At 39.8% G+C, this 18,673-nt stretch overlaps 1 protein-coding gene and 1 long non-coding RNA gene across 3 annotated transcripts in view; one reads left to right on the plus strand and one right to left on the minus strand.

The window, feature by feature from the left end:
- The first annotated feature begins 929 nt into the window (after positions 1–929).
- C6H12orf56 (chromosome 6 C12orf56 homolog) overlaps positions 930–18,673 on the plus strand; it is a 67,106-nt gene continuing 49,362 nt past the window's right edge. Inside the window, exons 1-2 of the mRNA XM_045553444.1 lie at positions 930–1,195; positions 17,022–17,181. Coding sequence (XP_045409400.1) covers positions 944–1,195; positions 17,022–17,181 — 412 coding nt within the window. The 5' untranslated portion in view covers positions 930–943. The remainder of the gene's footprint in view (positions 1,196–17,021; positions 17,182–18,673) is intronic.
- LOC123639562 overlaps positions 1,527–18,673 on the minus strand; it is a 96,061-nt gene continuing 78,914 nt past the window's right edge. For both annotated transcript variants that reach the window (XR_006735758.1, XR_006735757.1), the window contains 3 exons: positions 18,178–18,245; positions 16,937–17,097; positions 1,527–2,230 (listed from right to left, as the gene is read on the minus strand). This is a non-coding gene — a long non-coding RNA (uncharacterized LOC123639562). The remainder of the gene's footprint in view (positions 2,231–16,936; positions 17,098–18,177; positions 18,246–18,673) is intronic.

Genomic DNA, 18,673 nt, shown 5'->3' on the forward strand with positions numbered 1-18,673 from the left:
GTCTTTGTGTGAATGGGGAGGAAGAGGGAATGATCTTTCTAGGATATGGAATTTCTCACCTAGGGTGTTTCTGTTGTGCCTTTGTCATCTCTCTACCCTAACTTATAAGTTATTCCTGGCATGTAAAGACTAAGCAGTACTCTTACTGCTGTGTAGCCTCAGGGCTATGTAATCAGCATTCTTCAACCTATGGGCTTCCAACTTTTCAAGATGCCAGCCTCCCTCATTCATTCCACCTACATAGATTGTTCTGGGCATTGGGAACACAAACATATCCTGTAGGTCGGCTTGAATGTGCCCAAATCAATTTATGTTAAGAATCCTTTCAGACAGCTTTTAACTGGTTGGAGAAAGAAGACCTACGTTTACACTCACGAAAAAAATCAGAGCGCTGTGCCAGAAAATGTTATAATCAGTCAAATGCTGTATCTGTGTGATTGGTTTTAATGGGTTCTCCTCGGGTTATGAAAAATATATCGGCCAATTCCAGCCCTTTCAAGTTTCTCTCCAACTGGAAACCAGATTAAAACGGCTTCTACTATCAATACAGTTTGTACGGGATGGTGCGGTCTGCAATAGCCGGGGCAGGAGGGGGTGGGGACTGGCTAGAGAGGCGACACTCCCGTCCCCTCGCCCCTCCGCCGGGCCACAGGGTACTTCACCGCGGTCGACCCCAAGGGCCGGTCAGCCCGGGTCTGCAGGACCAGCGTCTTGCCGCGCCCATCGCTGGCTGAAGTTAGGGCAAATACCGGGGCGCGGGACAGGGCCGGGAGGGGGCTCCAGGTAGCCAGCCCCGGGCGGCGGCTCCCGAAGGGGCCGGCCCGGCTCCCTGCGCCCGCGGGGCGGCGGCTTTGTGGCGCGCGCGGGTTCCACCGCCGGTGGCGGGAGGCGGGCAGGGCGCAGGCGCCGGCTGCCGGGACACTCGGCCGGCTGCGCCCCGGGCATGGCCAGCCCCGCGCGGGCCGGCTTCCCTGCGCGCGCCAACAGCCGCCTGGACGCGTTCCTGCGGCGGCACCTGCCGCCCGAGGTCTACGATGCCATCCGCGCCTACGAGCCGTGCATCGTGGTGTCTGACTCGGAGAACCACACCTTCAAGTACGTGGTGCTCAGCGACCGGCTCATCTACCTGACCGAGAACCCGCCCAGGTCCATCCAGCGGGCCGTGGCGCTGCGGGACGTCGTGGCCATTGACCTGGTGAGCAGCGCAGGCGGGCGCGCGGCCTCGGGAGCGCGGCGAGAACCCCCTTCTTGGGCCCCCCATCCCAGCCCTCCTGCACACGCGGGGGAGGAGGAAGACCTTCCCCGTCCCGCCCTGGACTCCTGCACACTCCTTAACTCGCTTCAGAATGAGCAGCCACACGGGAAAGTTGTGGGTTGCCGTATGCTCCCCGAATAGAGGTGCCTTTCCCATTTCTTGTGTCTGCCCATCCACCCATCTCCCACTTCTCCACTCCACCCCCCACAGGACTACAGGCTTGAGAATATACCTCCCCATCAAAAATACGCTTTAAAGGCATTCCTTCGTTTATTAAGCATCTAGTATGTGCCAGGCGCTGTGCGAGACCCAGAGGATGCAAAAAACGAATAGGGTCCCTTTCTGGAAGCGGCTGTAGGAGGAACCAGAAGCTAACACCAATGCAAATAAATGCCATGTGTTAAGTGCTGTTATGCTTTGTTCACTTTTTTGTTCCCAGTGCTCAGAGCATGTTAGGTGCTCATTAAGAATGAATGAATGAATGAGTGAATGAATGTGTTAATGAGATGTGTACAGGATGCTTGGCAATCTCAGGCAGTTCACTTGATCCAAACTGGGCTCAGGGCATGCTAGGAAAACTTCCTGGAAGGAGTGTCATCAGAGTTGAGCCTCGAAGGAGATACAATCTGGCATAGCTGTATCCCAGTTTTAGTATGGTGCTACTGTATCCCTTTCCTCGGGGAATAGATGTACCTTATAAACCAGCACCAGATTGGAAGCACAGTCTCCTCTCCAATTACCACACCCGCACCCCCACCCCACACCCCCAGACTTGGCTCCCTTTGTTTGAGCTGCTCTCCAGGTGTGTTCTTCCTTTTTCCATTGGGGACAGGTGTCTAGCCTCGTTTCTTTTTCTTTTTTTTTTTTTTCTTTCTCTTGCCTGAGTCTCTCTGTTCCCCAAGGGAAAGGCTGGTGAGACTCTTGATGGAGCTGTTTTGCTGAGAGAATCATGGCTTGTTTTGTATGAATAAACATCTATAAGAAAAGAATAAAATTAAATGAAAAAAAAGAAAGAAGACTTTTTTTTTTCCTACTTAAAATACCTCTCTGGGTTAATGTCACTGTGCAAATTTATATGCTTCTTTTTGAGTAAAAGTTGGAAGTAAAATCTTGCTTATTTCCTTACAACCACTGTTTCCATTCTCTTGAACTAAAATTTAAAAATTTTTAAATTTCCTTTACCAGATGTTTTTTAAAACTTTAAATGTTCAGCTTTTTCTAGTGTCTCCACTGTACATTTATTGTTTTGACAAAGAATGAATGATTTCAGGATATTGTTACTCTCCCCCAAAAAGAGACAGTGTATATATCTCAGTAGTTGTTACATTAATATATCTTTCTTTTTAAGCTTTCACAATCTGAAAAGTGTGGTAAGATTCTTTAGTTTCCCCCAAGTGAAGAATCCTGCAAAAAGGCATACCAATTAATTTGGTCATGCTTTTCCATATATGAGGTTTACCTTTCAGGCATAAAGTAGAATGTGTAATGTCTATAAATGTGCTGAACCAATCTAAGCTTTCAACATTGTTGGTAGATTGAATGTCCATCTTGCACAATATAGTTTAACTTTGGAAGTTGTGGCAGGCGGAATAATTACTCCCAAAAGATAACCACATCCTAAGTCCCCAGGACCTGTGAATATGTTATGTCACATGGCAAAGTGGAATTCAGGTTGCAGATGGAATTAAGGCTGCTAATCAGTTGACCTTAAAATAGGGAAATTAAATTGGATTATCTGGGTGTGTCCGATGTAATCCCATCTTTAAAAGTGGAAGAGGGAGGCAGAGGAAGAGTCAGGGGCACAGTGATGCATACAGCATGAAAAGACTTGACCAGCCTTTACAAGTTTTGAAGGGAGAAGGGGGCCAAGGAATGTGGGCAGCTTCTAGAAGCCAGGAAAAGCAAAGAAACAAATTTTCCCCTAGAGCCTACAGAAGATCCTGCTGACACAATTTGTTATAGAGACCCATTTTGGACTTCTGACCTCCAGAACTATAAGAGAATAAATTTGTGTTGTTTACTGCACCGTTTGTGGTGTTACAACAGCCATAGGAGACAAATACAGAAGTATTTCCAATCACGGTGTTTTAAAATGGGTAATCTTTTTAAAAATTAATTGTTTCAGTGAGAAATAAATGTAACTATGTCAAACACAAATGCCTTAACTATCACTTTTTCTGAACTTTTATAAAATAGTCCTAGGGTTGTTATATAATAGTTCAGAGACTTGTACTAAGCTCCATAGGGTGCATGAAAAATGGGTGTCACAGAATTGCTTTACCTGATATCAGTGAATAACCACAGATGTAGCTGGCTAGTCATCCTCTGTGTACACTAGGTCCTTGCTCAGTACCACAATGTGCAGAATTATCCTGACTTGTGTTATGTCACATGTAGTCATCCTCCCATCCATGCAGAGTCAGTCACTTCAGTTATATTATATTGGTGCCAGGCAGCTTTGTTTTTAGAACCAGTCCCTTCTTCCTTGAAAGATAAACTATTTAATCTCCTTTGCTGCTAGGGTGGTGTCCTCTTTCTAAGGCCAATTTTTTAGACATCCTTTTCCATCCTCAACGGTTTTCTCATTTTACTCTACAAGTTTGTCTTGTTATTTAACTTTCAGTTGGCTCAGGTTCCCTTTCTGCCTTTGTTCTTACTGTCACATGGTTGCTGACTTTCAATAAAATCCCTTAGCAAACTAGTCCTTTATGCCTCTGGGCCTCAGCCCTCCTCATTCCTAGTTGTTGAAGTTACACTTCAAGAGAAAAAAAAAAAACTGCAAGTATACAGATAAAATTCTTTTCTCTTCCCTAAGGGCGGGGGATACACACACACACACACACACACACACACACACACACACACACACACATGTAAAAGCAACAAAAACCTAGTCCAGAGTCGGCACATGTTTTGGAGAAGGGTACAAGTAAGATTTCCCTTCCAGAAGAAAATGATCTTAAAGTGCACTTGGAGATCTCAGTAGGTGTTTGATAAGGTTCTCAAAAAAGGGGTTTCCAAGATTGCTTGGGCAGAGATTTTATAAAAGGCTGACATTTTGTATGAAAGTTACTTTTGAAAGAGTTCTCTAGAGTTCTGCTCTAGCTGTGTGCATCAAAATACTATTTAAGGGCCAGGCGTGGTGGCTCACGCCTATAATTGTGCACTTTGGGAGGCAGAGGTGGGAGGATTGCTTGAGTCCAGGAGTTTGAGACCAGCCTTGGCAACATAGTGAGACCAGTCTCTACAGAAAAATAATAAAAAGCTTAGCCAGGCGTGGTGGCTTACACCTGTAATCCCAGCTACTTGGGAGGCTGAGGCAGGAGGATCATTTAAGCCCAAGAGTTTGAGGTTGCTGCAATGAGCTATGATGACACTACTGCATTCTAGCCCAGGCAACAGAGGAAGACCTTGTCTCAAAACAAAAACAAAACAAAAACCAAAAATACTATTTAAGCCCTCTAAGGTTAGACACAATTTTTAAGTGTGCAAACAAATACCCAGAACAGTCTATGAACTTCCTATAGATTCATTCTTCTTCAGGGCCATCCTATCAACCCCAGGAAAAAGAAATGTATCAACTCTAGCATCCCTTGCCTCTCTTTCTCCTTGTGCTTTCACCACTCTCCCAGTAAATATCCGCTTTGTAACCATCCCAGGCTCCAAGATGCCTCTAGAACTGGTGATGAATATACTTTTTACAGCCTGGCCTGTTTGCCTGAGTGTACATGTCGTCCTCCTTCAAGGTGGTTGAGATCGTCACGTTTATAATCAGTTGTTTCATCCTTGGTGAGCCCATAGCATTCATTTATTCACTCAGACATAGACTGAACACGTACTTTGTGCTATGCAGTCTGAAAAGAATAATACGATCCTCTTCTAAAGGAGGAGACGGTCACTTGAACATAATAACATAAATCAAAACAATAGCATCTCCAATAGAGGTATTCCTAGGATGCTCTGAGACCATAAAGTGTGTTCTGACTTTGCTTGGGGAGGAAGGAGGAGAGGCGAGGGGAGAATAGATTAAGGAGGCAGAATAGTGGAAGGTGCCCAAGAGCATAAACTCAGAAGTCAGACTGCCTGGCTTCAAATTCCAGGCCTGCCACAACCTTGGAAAAACTACTTAACCTCTCTCTGTCTCAGTTCCTTCATCTATGAAATGGAGAAAATAATAGTAGCTACCTCTTGAAGCTATTGTGAAGATCAAATGAGATCTCATGTGATGCATTTAGCACAGTGAATAGGTCAGAACAAGTAATCAATGCTAATTGTTACTACTTTGCAGAAGTAAGAAGGACTCTCAAAGGACGAATGCTATTTTTCCAGGCATACATTGTGAACCTATGTCTCTCTGAGCATTTAACTCACTGCCTAATAATCAGCTGGGCTCATTTCTGTCTCCACACAATATCTTAGTCATTTTTGTAACCCGGGCCTGACAAATATGAGGAGTTCAATATGTATTAGTTGAATGGGTAAATGTATAATGAATGACAAAGCTCATATTGGTTGATTTACAGTTGTAGCCTTTTTTTAAAAAAATCAAGTTATTTTTCTCACATGTTATCATATTTACGTATACCATGAAGGGAAGAGGGGGAAGTGTCCATGACATGAAAAATAAAGGTTTGGTCCTTTCTCTTATAATCAGGAAAATGAAGTTAAAACAACAAAAGAGATACTCTCTCATAGCCATTGGATTGACAACATTAAAAAGTAAGACCTTATCCTGTGTTTGCTAAGATGTAGAGAATTAGGAAGTCATTTACATTGTCGATGGAGCATAAATTGGTACAACTATTTTGGAGAGCCATTTGGCAATATCTAATAAAGTTGTGTACCTCCTACTATTTAGCATGTCCATTCTTAGTATGTCCCAAATTTGTATAATCTTGAAATATTATGTTCAAAAATATTTATAACATTGTTTGTAATAGAAAAAAATTTAAATGTCTATCAATAGTAAAATGAGTAAACAAATACTCTACAATAATTAAAGGAATGAATTAGATCCTCTTGTACCAATACAGATATATCTCAATAACATAATGCTAAGTAGAAAAAATGTTGCAGAAAGCTATATACAATGTGATGCCATTAATATAAAAATAGAGCAAAATACTCCATGGCTTAGGGATACATATGTATTTAGCAACAGTCTGAAAACATTAATGATTAACATTAAAGTGCGTGTTCCTTCTGGGGAGTGATGGTGAGCTCAGGCAGGAGAGCATAAGGGACTTACTTTTTAAAAATCTGAAGCACATATGGCAAAGTATTTCCTGGCTGGAGGTGCAGGGGTGTTCATTACACTCTGTACTATTTTTCATATTTCAAAATTTTAAAAAGTAATATTCTCTGTTTGCCCTTGAGAAAGTTCCATTTGAAATTCACATTCGATGACTGAAACACTTAAAAATAAGATCTAGGAATGACCAGTCACCAAGTCTCAATTATGCGTGATAATGGAGATGAGAGTGAAAAAAAAAAAAAAGCCCCAAAACTCCGCCTTTCGCTAATTATCTCCGCCAGGGTTTAGTTAGAATGGATTGAGTTAGGTTCATTTCTTCATTCTCCCTAAAATCTTCTAATCAAGCATTTAGGATGCTAATAAGCAAAGGAGTGGCCAAATGAGAGGGGAGGCTAGAAGGAAAGAAAGGGCAAGGAGAATGCCAAGTAAATGCTAAAGTGAATAAACAGTCCTTAGAGCTGAATATGGCATCTACAGTTAAATAATGGAACCAGCGTACAGTTGCTGAGAAAATGGATTTTTCTTGCAGTGCTTGAATTGGATCATATGACGTACTTAACCCTTCAGAGGGTCCTCCCTGCCCTCAGTGTAAAAGTCCAAACATCTTAACTGGTGGACAGGGTTCTTCGCTTTCCAATCCCTGCTCAAATTGCAGCCCTGCTCTTTATCCAGTTCCCCTCAGCATTTCAGCCACAGAAAGAACACTCAGTTCCCTGTCTGTGCCTTCCTCCGGGCCTTTGCAGAAGCTGTTCCCTCTGCCATGGCCTCCCCCTCTCCCTCCCATCTCCTGTTACTTAATCACACTGGCCCTCCCAGCCACACCCACTCCCCAGACCAGGCCAGATCCCCATCTCCTTTCTCCCATGGCATCGTGTGCATGCAACCCTCATACATTTCTCACACTTATTCTCTCTTCTGTGAATGTGTTGGCTTGAGGATTTGGACTGTTTCTCTAGCATGTAGCACAGGGCCCAACACATAGCAGGCACTTAAAAAAGTGAATAATGAAGGAAAGAAATGGTCCATCCTATTAACACATGTTCATGGGCAGCTTACTTCTTCATTAAGCAAGCTAGATAATTATAACTAACAATTATTGAATGCCTCCTATGTGCCTGACACTGTTCTAAGCACGTTACATATGTTAACTCTTTTGATCTTAACTCAAAAACTATTTCTTTTGTGCTTGAGCAGAAGCTTGTTCATGCTTCTGTTGTAGGACTTAATATATTATGGTGCTCCTGGAATGCAGGAGTCCGTGTGGAGTGTTCTAGCCGTCTCCAGTTGTGTGTGCTTACCGTGTGGCACATCACCCAACACATTGGTGGCACTTAGCATATGATGGAAGGACAGAGTGGTGAAGTTGAAAGTACCCATTATTAAAATGTCCATTATTGCTTCTTCTACAAGGGAGGTGGTTTCCATTCTTCTTTGATATTACATTCTCTTCTCCCAAACTTCCAGTCTTGAAGCCTCAAGTTAGATTTCACGTATTGAGCACTTGTCTGTGTGACTATATTTCATCCAGGGCTTTCCCTTCCCTGAAGCTGGACATAGTTTTTTCTTCATATTCTTATTACTTTAGCAACTTCTATTATTTTCTCTTCTGAAAATGCCCTTTATTCCTGGGGTCAGCAAGCTTTCACAAAGTATAGATTCTTTGGGATTTCTTCATAAGGAATGTTCTTAATGAAATGCACAGGTAATTACATATCTATGTAGATAAACCCTCATCCTCCAAAATAGGGCTCTGCAGATGCTCTTTGCATCTTTGCAAAGAAGCCCATCTGGTTCTTTCTGATCATATAAATACATTCCCTGAATATAGCAATTAAGTTTTAATCTTGTAAAGTTATAATATAGTTTTATATTTAAAAAAACCTTGTTCAAGCTAAGAAAGAGCTTAAACCTATTCTTCATTTTTTCGTTTTATACGTGAGGAAATCAAAGCCAAAATAGATTAAGTCACTGGACCAAAGTCACCCTGCTAGTGGGTAGTGGAGGCCACAGCAAAAACCAGATTTCCAGTCTGCTGGTTCATAGAGTTTCCCCATCCTTCCAAATTTCCATCAAGATGTCGACTGTGATTACCTAGTTTGGTGATAATGTACTTAATAATTAGAGCACAAAACAATGAATTGGTCCATAAGAATTTAATTAGAATAATTTATATTAGTTAATTAGATTGCTGTTTGCCTGATGGCTTTCCTTTAGGACTCTTTAATACTGTCCCCTCAGGAATCTGATTTCTAAGTGATTTTAATCCTGACCTGCGTACATTATTTTGTGTTAAGTTCATTTTTTAGGCTTTGGTAGGCTGAAGTTCTCCTTCCTGTTTCCTCTTTGATAGGAGTTCCGTAGGTGGACAATTCATGAGAATGCATAAGAAATAAGAGTCACTGGAGCATAATGGGTCAATTCAGTAGTTAGGAAATTTGGAATTTTTGAGGGTTGTGTGACATTTGTTATCATAGTAATCATATTTGTGTAGTAGAGTAACTCTCCTTAAACATTGTCTCATAGTGAGAATAGAAAAATCCATTTTATTGTAACATTGTCCAATCTCGTAATAAAAGCAATTTTATTTTTAGACCCATAGTATTTTAGTTTCTTGATATCTGTATGTTTTATATTTTGTGTGTCATTGTGTACAAGTTAAGAGGACAAGCTTCATTTTGAATCTCTGTTCTGCCACTGACTAGCAGTGAAAATTTGACCAAGTAAATTAATTCCCTGAGCCTGAGGTTTCTTGTATTTTCTTGAAAAATGGGAATGGTTTTAACAACACGAGATTTACGAGGATTCAGTGAGATAATACCTATAAGGCACTTAAAAGAGCATGTGATGAGTGCTCAATAAATTCGAGTTCTTATATTCTGTGTGACATTGTTGGAATATTTAATTTTTTTCTTTTCCTCATCTTCATGCTTGGGAGAATCTGGCCACAAGAATCAGAATCTTTATGAGTCCTTGGAAGAGGAAGGTGGACTGGCCCCTCTCTGACTTAAAGCCTGGGATAGGATAAGGCCACGTAGTGCCCAAAGGAGGCAGAGCGAGTGGTCTAGACAGCCAATGGCCTTCTGCCTGGGTATGGTTGTCCTACTATGTAGGGGACCCCCAAGCCCACTGTCGTGCTTGATGATTCACTAGAAGTACTCACAGCATTCAGAAAAGCTGTTACATTCACAGCTGCATTTATTACAGAGAAGGGATACAGATTAGAATTAGCAAAGGAAAGGTGCATGAGATAAAATCCAGGAGAAACTAGGTACAGGCTTCCAGGTGTCCTCTCCCAGTGGAGTAGCATGGACGTGTTTAATTCTCCCACCAACATGTGACAACATGTACAACGTATTGCCAACCAAGGAAGCTTCCCCAAGCCTTGGTGTTCAGAGTTTTTATTGGCGGTTAGTCACGCAGGCATGCAGCACCTGCAGGGCTGACACACTGACTTCAGCTACTCAGACGCCGGGCCCCTCCCCTCTTCACTGCCCCCCATCTTTGAGCAAAAACAGGAGTTTGCCATAAATCAGGATAGATTTATTTGGTCAAACTGGTACAGCATGGCCCAAAGTCTTAGACATACAAAAACACTCTTATGGGGCAAAATATTCCAAGGCTCAGAGATTATCTCCCCAGAGCGGGTCAAGGGCCAGTCCTGAAGACAGGCCTTTCTTTAGAAGTGCAGGGTTTCAGCAACTCAGGCCTCCTGAGTTAACCCTTTCCTGCATATTTACCTACCCTTTAACCTCACAGATTGAGAGAAGGTGCACCTGGCTAGTGAACCAGCATGGTTTCCTTTATTTTCCAGGTAACAAAAGGTAACATAATTGTTTTAGACTTTTTCCAAGGCCCAGATTTTACTGGGAGAATAACAGTTGGTGCACCACTTGGCTCCAAAGCACCAGAGATAGGGATTATATGGCACCCTCTTTAGAGGCAAAGAAAGTCAGGCCAAATGTTACAAAGTGCTATAACTTAAGCATTGTTTGAGAGAATTTTTTTAATATTGACTGGGAGTGAGAATTTAAGAGGCCATTTGCAAATAACTTCAACTTCCCCAGCCTCAATTTCTAATAAAAAAAGACAGCTAAAGTTACTATTTATGTTAGTGGGGCATACAAGTGTAGCACTGGATCAATAATAATCTTATGAAATTATATCTGAAAGAGGTGATTCATCAAATATATATAAATAGTGTGATTTAATTATTATATTAAAAGTTTTTGTCAGCAAATCTTAGAAAAAAAATGTTAGTGTCCTGATTTGGGCTTATAAATTATTTTCATACAGATATTACTCAGATATTATTACCTGTGCTAAATAGTGTCTGGATAAAAGCAGCTCTTTCAGCTTTGATAAACAGTCCTAAAAATATAAATTCAGGCTGGCCGCGGTGGCTCAGGCCTGTAATCCTAGCACTCTGGGAGGCTGAAGCGGGAGGATCGCTCAAGGTCAGGAGTTCAAGACCAGCCTGAGCAAGAGTGAGACCCCATCTCTACTAAACAGAGAAAGAAATTATCTGGACAACTAAAAATATATAGAAAAAATTAACTGGACATAGTGGTGCATGCCTGTAGTCCCAGCTACACGGGAGGCTGAGGCAGAAGGATTGCTTGAGCCCAGGAGTTTGAGGTTGCTGTGAGCTAGGCTGACGCCATGGCACTCTAGCCCAGGCAACAGAGCAAGACTCTGTCTAAAAAAAAAAAATTTATATATATATAAATATATGTATATATTTATATATATATAAATTCAATGCTATATGAAATAATGGAAAATCTTATTCCCAACCTAAATAAGCAAAATATCCACTTACAAGATAGAATTTTACTCATAATATTTTGAGTTTATTTTAGGACATAAAGTTAGAAAATTTTAAACAAAATGGTTCTATAGGGCCATTAAAATATCTTTCCTATCTATCCATCTATCTATCTATCTATTTATCATCTATCTTTTCATGCTTCCAGGTAAAATAAACTTTGGCTTTTTAATTTCTAAAGATGTCTGTGATGTGAATGCAAAAAATTTTTTTGAATACTACTATGTCTAAAATGAAGCATGTTCTTTGGACTAAGCTTTCTTGCCCTGTTCAGGGCTCACAGTGGAGAAGCTTTCAGAAAACTCTACTCCCCACAGATGTGTAAATTAGGCTTGCTTAGCTCCTGGGAGGTCCTCTTATGTTTCACAAATATGCTGTGATCTTTATAAAAAGATTTTTAGTAGAAGGAAAAATATCTTTTCCTTCTACTCATCTGAGGTTCATTGGCCCAGGCCCCTGTAACAAAAGACAGATTAATAAGAGAAAAGCATATAAATGTATTTAATATAAGTCATATGTAACACAGGCATCTTCATAAGGAAATGAAGACCCTAAGAAGTGGTTAAACCTGGATGTTTTTATGCGAAGCTTGATGAAGAGTGGAAAGTCATGGAAAAATATGATAGGATAGGACAAAGAAACAATATGAGTTAAGTGTACTGAACTGGGGGAAACTTAGCAAGGCTGCTTAGATTCCCGTTCCTTTCCTCTGGTTAGAGCGAGGGCAACTTTCACATGAGGATCTTACAAGCTGCTTCAAAGGAGGGTCAGAAAATCCTTCCTGGATTTTATGACCTGCTTTAGGGGAAGGTCAAAAAGTCCTTCCTGTACATGTCACTCTTCAAATTCCTTCAGCTTAAAATATTCAGTATGGCAACGTGCCATATTTTGGGATAGTATGTCCTGATCTTTATCAAAACAAATAAAAAAGAGAAAGAGACCACCTTCCTCTCTTTAACAGTTTGAGATTTTAATTCAAGTCCAAGTTGAATTAAATGTTTTTGTAAGAATGTTTACAATTTTGTAGCCATAGGCTTTGCAACTGAGATTATGATTGTTGAATGAACCAATAAGAGAGAATGAGGGAAATGAAAAGTGATAGATTTTGGCACTACCACTATTCATAGCTACTTTCTTTTTATCACATCTGTCATCATCCCTCCTTTTACAGACACAAATGTGTCCCCTTGGCTGTGTGACAGCCATCAGTGTAATCATCTGTCACCTACTCACCGTGATGGAGGCCTTGTAGGGTGTACAGAAATGGCTTTTTAAAAGTTAGATTGCTGTAAACATAAACTATCTTCATGAGTCATGTCAGACATTATCCTTATTGTCTGTCCCCCAGCCCTTCAGTTCATTGGTGACAAATTTTCAGGGAAGAATGCACATATTTGTGTTTTATGACTGTGAGATGCCAGGATCACTGGTCGAAATATTGAAAACAACAACAAAAAAATCAGCCAAACAACTGCCTCTATCATATCATGTAGATCATTCTTAGAATTAAAAAAATATATAAATATATATTTTTATAATCCCATCATCCAGAGATAACCACAGCTAGTCACATACAAGAAAATTTGATGTACAACATACCAAACTATTTTCTATGTATTTATACACACACACACACATGGAACCATATTCCACAAACTGTTTTGTAATCTGTTATTTTCAGTTTACAGTATATCATGGACATGTTTCTGGGCCAATGAATATGGAAAAAATTTACACGAATGCTTTATATGAATGTTACCATAGTGTTTTTTTTTTTTTTCTTTTTAGAGACAGGGTCTCAAACTCCTGGACTCCCAAAGTGTTAGGATTATAGGCGTACCACCACACCTGGCTATAGTGTATTTAAGAAAGGTATCATGTTCTTGAATGATGAAGTTTACCAAATTTGATGATTACTATAACTAAAAAAGAGGTCTGGCTCTATTTCCTTCAAAACAAAGGAATAGAGGAATTAGCATAATGTGGTTGAAACTTTGACATAATAGTGAATCCAGCAGCTTGATTACTGTTTGGATTCTACTGTTGCTTTTAAAAGAAAATCTTTTATCTCCCCTAGATAAAATTCCCGCTTCTGACCACTAGTGGAGATGTGGTCTTTAATCTTAGTTGTTTTCATAAAACTGGCTCTGGAGACAGACTGCATGACTTATAATCCTAGTTCTACCATTTGCTAGTTTTGTGAACTTAACTCTTTCTGAACCTCAGTTTCCTTGTTTGCAAAATAGGGTTAATAATAACTACCTCATGGGTTTGTTGTAAGGATTATATAAGATGATCTATGTGTTGTGTTCCATAAACTGTGTAATTATTATTCAAATTATTATAAATACTGTGTTCCCCCAAAACAGCTAATAAGCAATTTGATTCAGAAATATTTACCTATTTATTTGCATTCATTCTCTACTTAAAGCATAATTTTCATCAGATTAATACTAAGTACACTTGGAGTCACAGCTAGTTAGATCAAAGTCCTAAGGAATACTCTCATATGGATTTCACAGGGGTTGGAGAACTTATGTAAAAGAGGAAGCTGCAAAGGAAGCTGGTGTGGTTTGAATGTCTTTCCCAAAACTCACGTTGAAATTTGATTGCCAGTGTAACAGTATTGGGATGTGGGACCTCTGAGAGGTGATTAGCTCATGAGGACAGAGCCATGCTATTATCTTAGGATTGGGTTCCTGATAAAAAGGATGTGTTCAGCTTGATTTCCTCTTTCTGTCTCACCTGCTCCTTGCCCTTTTACCTCTGCCATGGTATGACCCTCGCCGGATGCCAGCACCATGTTCTTGGACTTCTTAGCCTCCAGAGCTATGAGGCAAATAAACTTCAGTTCTTTGTACATTACTCAGTCTGTGGTATTCTGTTATAGCAGCAGAAAATGGACTAAGACAGCAGTACAAAAAAATATAGGTGAATATTTATGTGACTTCAGGGTGTAGAAGGCATTTATTTTTTCTTTTTTTTAAGAAGAGATAGGGTCTTGCTCTGTTGCCCAGGCTGGAGTACAGGGGCATGATCATAGCTCAATGTAACCTCAAACTCCTGAGCTCAAGGGATCCTCCCACCTTAGCTTCTTGGAGTAGCTAGGATTACAAATTGCATCACTGTGCCCAGATACTTTTTTTTTCTTATTTTTTGTGAAGACGAGATCTCACTATTTCGCTCAGGCTGGTCTTGAACTCCTGGCCTCAGGCAATCCTCGTCTTGGCCTCCCAAAGTGCTGAGATTATAGGCATGAGCCACCTGGACCTGCGGCATTTCTAGGTATATATCAAAGGAAGAAATAGGCTGGGTGAGGTGGCTAATGCATATAATCTGATCGCTTTGGGAGTCCAAGGTGGGAGGATCGCTTGAGGCCAGGAAGCCAGGAGTCCAAGGCCATCCTGGGCAACATAGCAAGACCCTGTCTATATAAAATATTTAAAAATTAGCCAGGTGCATTGATATGGGCCTGTAGTTCTAGCTACTTGAGAGGCTAAGGTGGGAGGATCCCTTGAGCCCAGGAAAGTGAAGTTATAGTGAGCTTTAATCACACTTCTACACTCTAGCCTGGGTGACAGAGTGAGACCCATCTCTAAAAAAAAAAAAAAAAAAGGAAGAAAAGAAAAGAAACTGCAAAAAAGGAAGAAATAATTAGGAAAAAAGTTAATACTTTTACCACATAGAAAATTTAAGTTTCTATATATTTTTTAAAAAACACAAAAAATTTTATGCCAATTATAGCATTGTGAAATAGCTCAAAGACAATGAAAAGCACATACAATCTGGATGGGTGAACTAAATAGGATATTGACTAATATTTTTTCTCTCAATTCAAACTCTTTTTTTTTTTTTTAGAGATGGGTCCTCACTCTGTTGCCTAGGCTGGAGTGCAGTGGCATCATCATAGCTCACTGCAGCCTTCAACTCCTGGGCTCAAGCAATTCTCCTGCCTCAGCCTCCTGAATAGCTGGGACTATAAGCCCATACCACCATACCTGGCTAATTTTTAAATTTTTTGTAGAGACTGGGTCTTTCTATGTTGGCCAGGCTGGTCTTGAACACCTGGCCTCAAACGATCCTCTTACTCCCACCCTCCAAAGTGCTGGGATTACAGCTGTGAGCCACTGCACCCAACCTCAATTCAGAGTCTTTCACAGTTTTTCCTAAAAATCCCTCTCACCCCACCATCCTAATGCCCTCAAAGAAATGTCAATTCCTAATCACAAAATAAGGTTTTCTTAGATATACAACTATTACGTATTCACAATAACTAAAAACAAAAAGAAAAAAAAATAAGGTTTTTTTTAAAGGTTGGCCTTTGTCAACACTGTTTCTATACTTATGTAAATAAGTTTCTAATTTTATAAATATATATTTGAAAGAAAAAAATCCTGGAAATATTTACATATCTTGCTCATGGTGATTTTCTATGAGTAATGGAGTCACTGATGATTTTCTATTTTCTTCTCTATTTTTACATGAGTTTCTAATTTCTTTTTACAATGAACACATATAAATAAGAAAAAAGTTATTAAAAAATTCTAGAGAATGAAAAGACTTGAAATAACTTAAGTCATTTCTGAAGACTCCTTTGTGCAGAAGAGAACTTTTTTACTAACTATAAAACTTTATTCACTAAAGTACATCCTCTTAAGACCTCCATGAGTTATGCTCACTAGCTGGTTGAATTACTCTATATTTTTGAAAATAATTTTTTAAAATTGAATTTGAGTAGATTCTGATGGCTTTTTATTAATCCATCTTCCTATCTTCAATTACTCTGAATTAGATTTAAGAAATTTTATTATTTGAGATTTCCTTCTTATATTTGTAAAAAGAGAAAGATGAAACTGTACCATCACATTTTTACCTAAATTCTAAATACTTGCAAAAAGTCTATAGAGGAATTCCTCCTGATTCTTTTTTTTTTTTTTTAAAGACTTGCTAGATTGCCCAGGCTGGAGTGCAGTGGCTGTTCACAGGCACAGTCATAGTGCACTACACTATGCTTTGAGCTCCTGGGCTCCAGTGATCCTCCTGCCTTGGCCTCCTGAGTAGCTGGGACTACAGGCACAAACCAGCTCACCCTTCTCACTCCTAGGTTTTCAATCAGATGCTACTGCTGCTTGTTATAAAATGGGAAGTAGGTTATTAAAGAGAAGATATAAAAGTCCCAAGTGTTTATTGAGACCTCCCTTTTTAATCAAGAAAAGAAAACAGAGCACTTTGGAGAGAACATTTCTAATAGTTTAGACCTAGATGTTTGCATTCACAGAATGTGTAAGTGGACACTGCCTCCTGCATAGAAAAAATCTTCATTTAAACCCAATTAATTACACATTTTTGAGACCTTTTTTTTAAAAATCTATTTTTAAAATGGAAGTGGGGAGGGATATATTTTTATAAATAAAAACACTGTTCCTATTTATTCAGCAATTCTACAGTATAAATAGTTTCTTGGGTTCTGTTGCTGAGCACATTTTTAGTAAGGACTAAAACAAACAGAGGAAGAATTGGGATGCCTAACAACAAGAAGAAGAAAGATATCCTAGTGGAGAAAATGAAAAAAAAAAAAAAAAAGAACGCAGTTTAAACTTACCCTTAGCTTTGAGGGATTTATTATCCCAGAATAGGTAAGCAGTTGTATTTGTCTTCAATGAGATCAATTAATCTTTCTTTTTCAGATTGATGATTACCCAGAATTTTTGAGTTCACCAGACAGAGAAATCAACCAACACATTCGTATCATCTATTCTTCAACTGTTTTGAAAAAAGAGTGTGAAAAGTCAAAAGGTGTCAGAAAGTTCCTAGTTCCATTTCATTGTGCCAAAGCTAAGAAAAAAGGTATGTAATATATTTCTTTAAATGATAAGATAAAAAAGATAATGTTCTATAGATCTTTAGAAGATGAGCTGATCAATAAATACATTATTAGCAGCACAGCGGCTAGGCACAGTTTGCCATGAATAAGCGTGTGTAGGAAGGAAGGAAAGGAAGCAGAAGAAGGGAAGGAAGGAAGGAAGGAAGGAAGAAAGAAAAAGAAAGAACTGTGTTCACTGAACATTGGTTTAAAATGAATGACTTAGAATCTGGATTTCATTTGGTCAGTTCTTGTGTAATTTTAATAATCTTATTAACATCCACAGAGTTTAATGAAAAACCTAGTGAAGAAGTGCAGAAGGTAACTGGCAGGGTTGTGAACCTGGCTTTAGGGTCCCCTTGATAGGATCTTTGTGATCCTCGGGGCTCCCACCAGCAAGGAAAGCCACAGGCTCTGCCCTGATAATTATGGTTTATTATGGTTATTAACAGTATTCACTCTTAATTCAAAATTATTTTTTGGAAATCCATCTACTGTCCAAAAAACAATAGCTGAATAGTAAAGTGTTGAAAACAGATTTTGTTAGGACTTTTGCATTAGGGGAAAGAGACCTCAGTAGAGAATTGAGCTCAATTCTGAATGCAGCATGGGCAAGTGGGAATTTATAGCCAAGGAACAAGATGGGGGTCAGTGGACAGAAATTTACTAAGAGGAAACAGCAGTAAGGGGGATTCTGGCGACACTGACCTAACAGGATTCTTGCTGCAGACAGGCCAGTATGATCAGACATCACAGTAGGCATAGAGGGTGATCATCTATGGAGAATGGGGGCTTCTGGCTAAACCAACTTAGCAGAGTTCTTGCTCTAATTGGACAATGCAGAGAAGAACACAAGAGTCTAAAAGTCAAGGACTAGTTGACAAATTCACGCGAGCCTGAGTAGAGTTCAGTCAAGGAATGAATCTTTGTCATCACCCAAGAACTGAGATATACACCTAGATAAAAAGATGAAAAGTCACCTTTAGATCTTGTCCTTAAAGAGCTCAGCATCAGGTGCAGGTGATTTTCCTACTGTGCCCAAGGAGATCTAGAAGAGAAGGGGAGGATGAGGAGTCAGGGCTCCCGGCTCTGCCAGTACTGCCTGCCTCCATGGTCCACAGTTTGGGCTTTTTCTAAGCTTTTCCTGTGAACAAGTTTGAAAAGTACAAGGACAAATGGATAAAAATATAATATAATATATAGTTCAGTAATACACTGCTTATTTTCATGGTCTTATTTTTTATATATTAATATATATATACGCACATAGTGATACAATAAGGAATATATTCTTTGTCCCTGGTTCCTAACACAAAGCTTCTAAAACCCTTATAATTTCCTAAGTGACAGGGTTGATAGGAACATCGTTTGTTATTCATAACAAGCTCCTTTCGATTTATTTAGTTTATGCTAATGAGCTGACACTTGGTGGGCCTCTAGATAGCTTCAGGATGGGGGCTGGTTGCCAAAGGAAAC

Source organism: Lemur catta, chromosome 6, assembly GCF_020740605.2.
Source record: "Lemur catta isolate mLemCat1 chromosome 6, mLemCat1.pri, whole genome shotgun sequence".
In the NCBI taxonomy this organism is placed as follows: Eukaryota; Metazoa; Chordata; class Mammalia; order Primates; family Lemuridae; genus Lemur; species Lemur catta.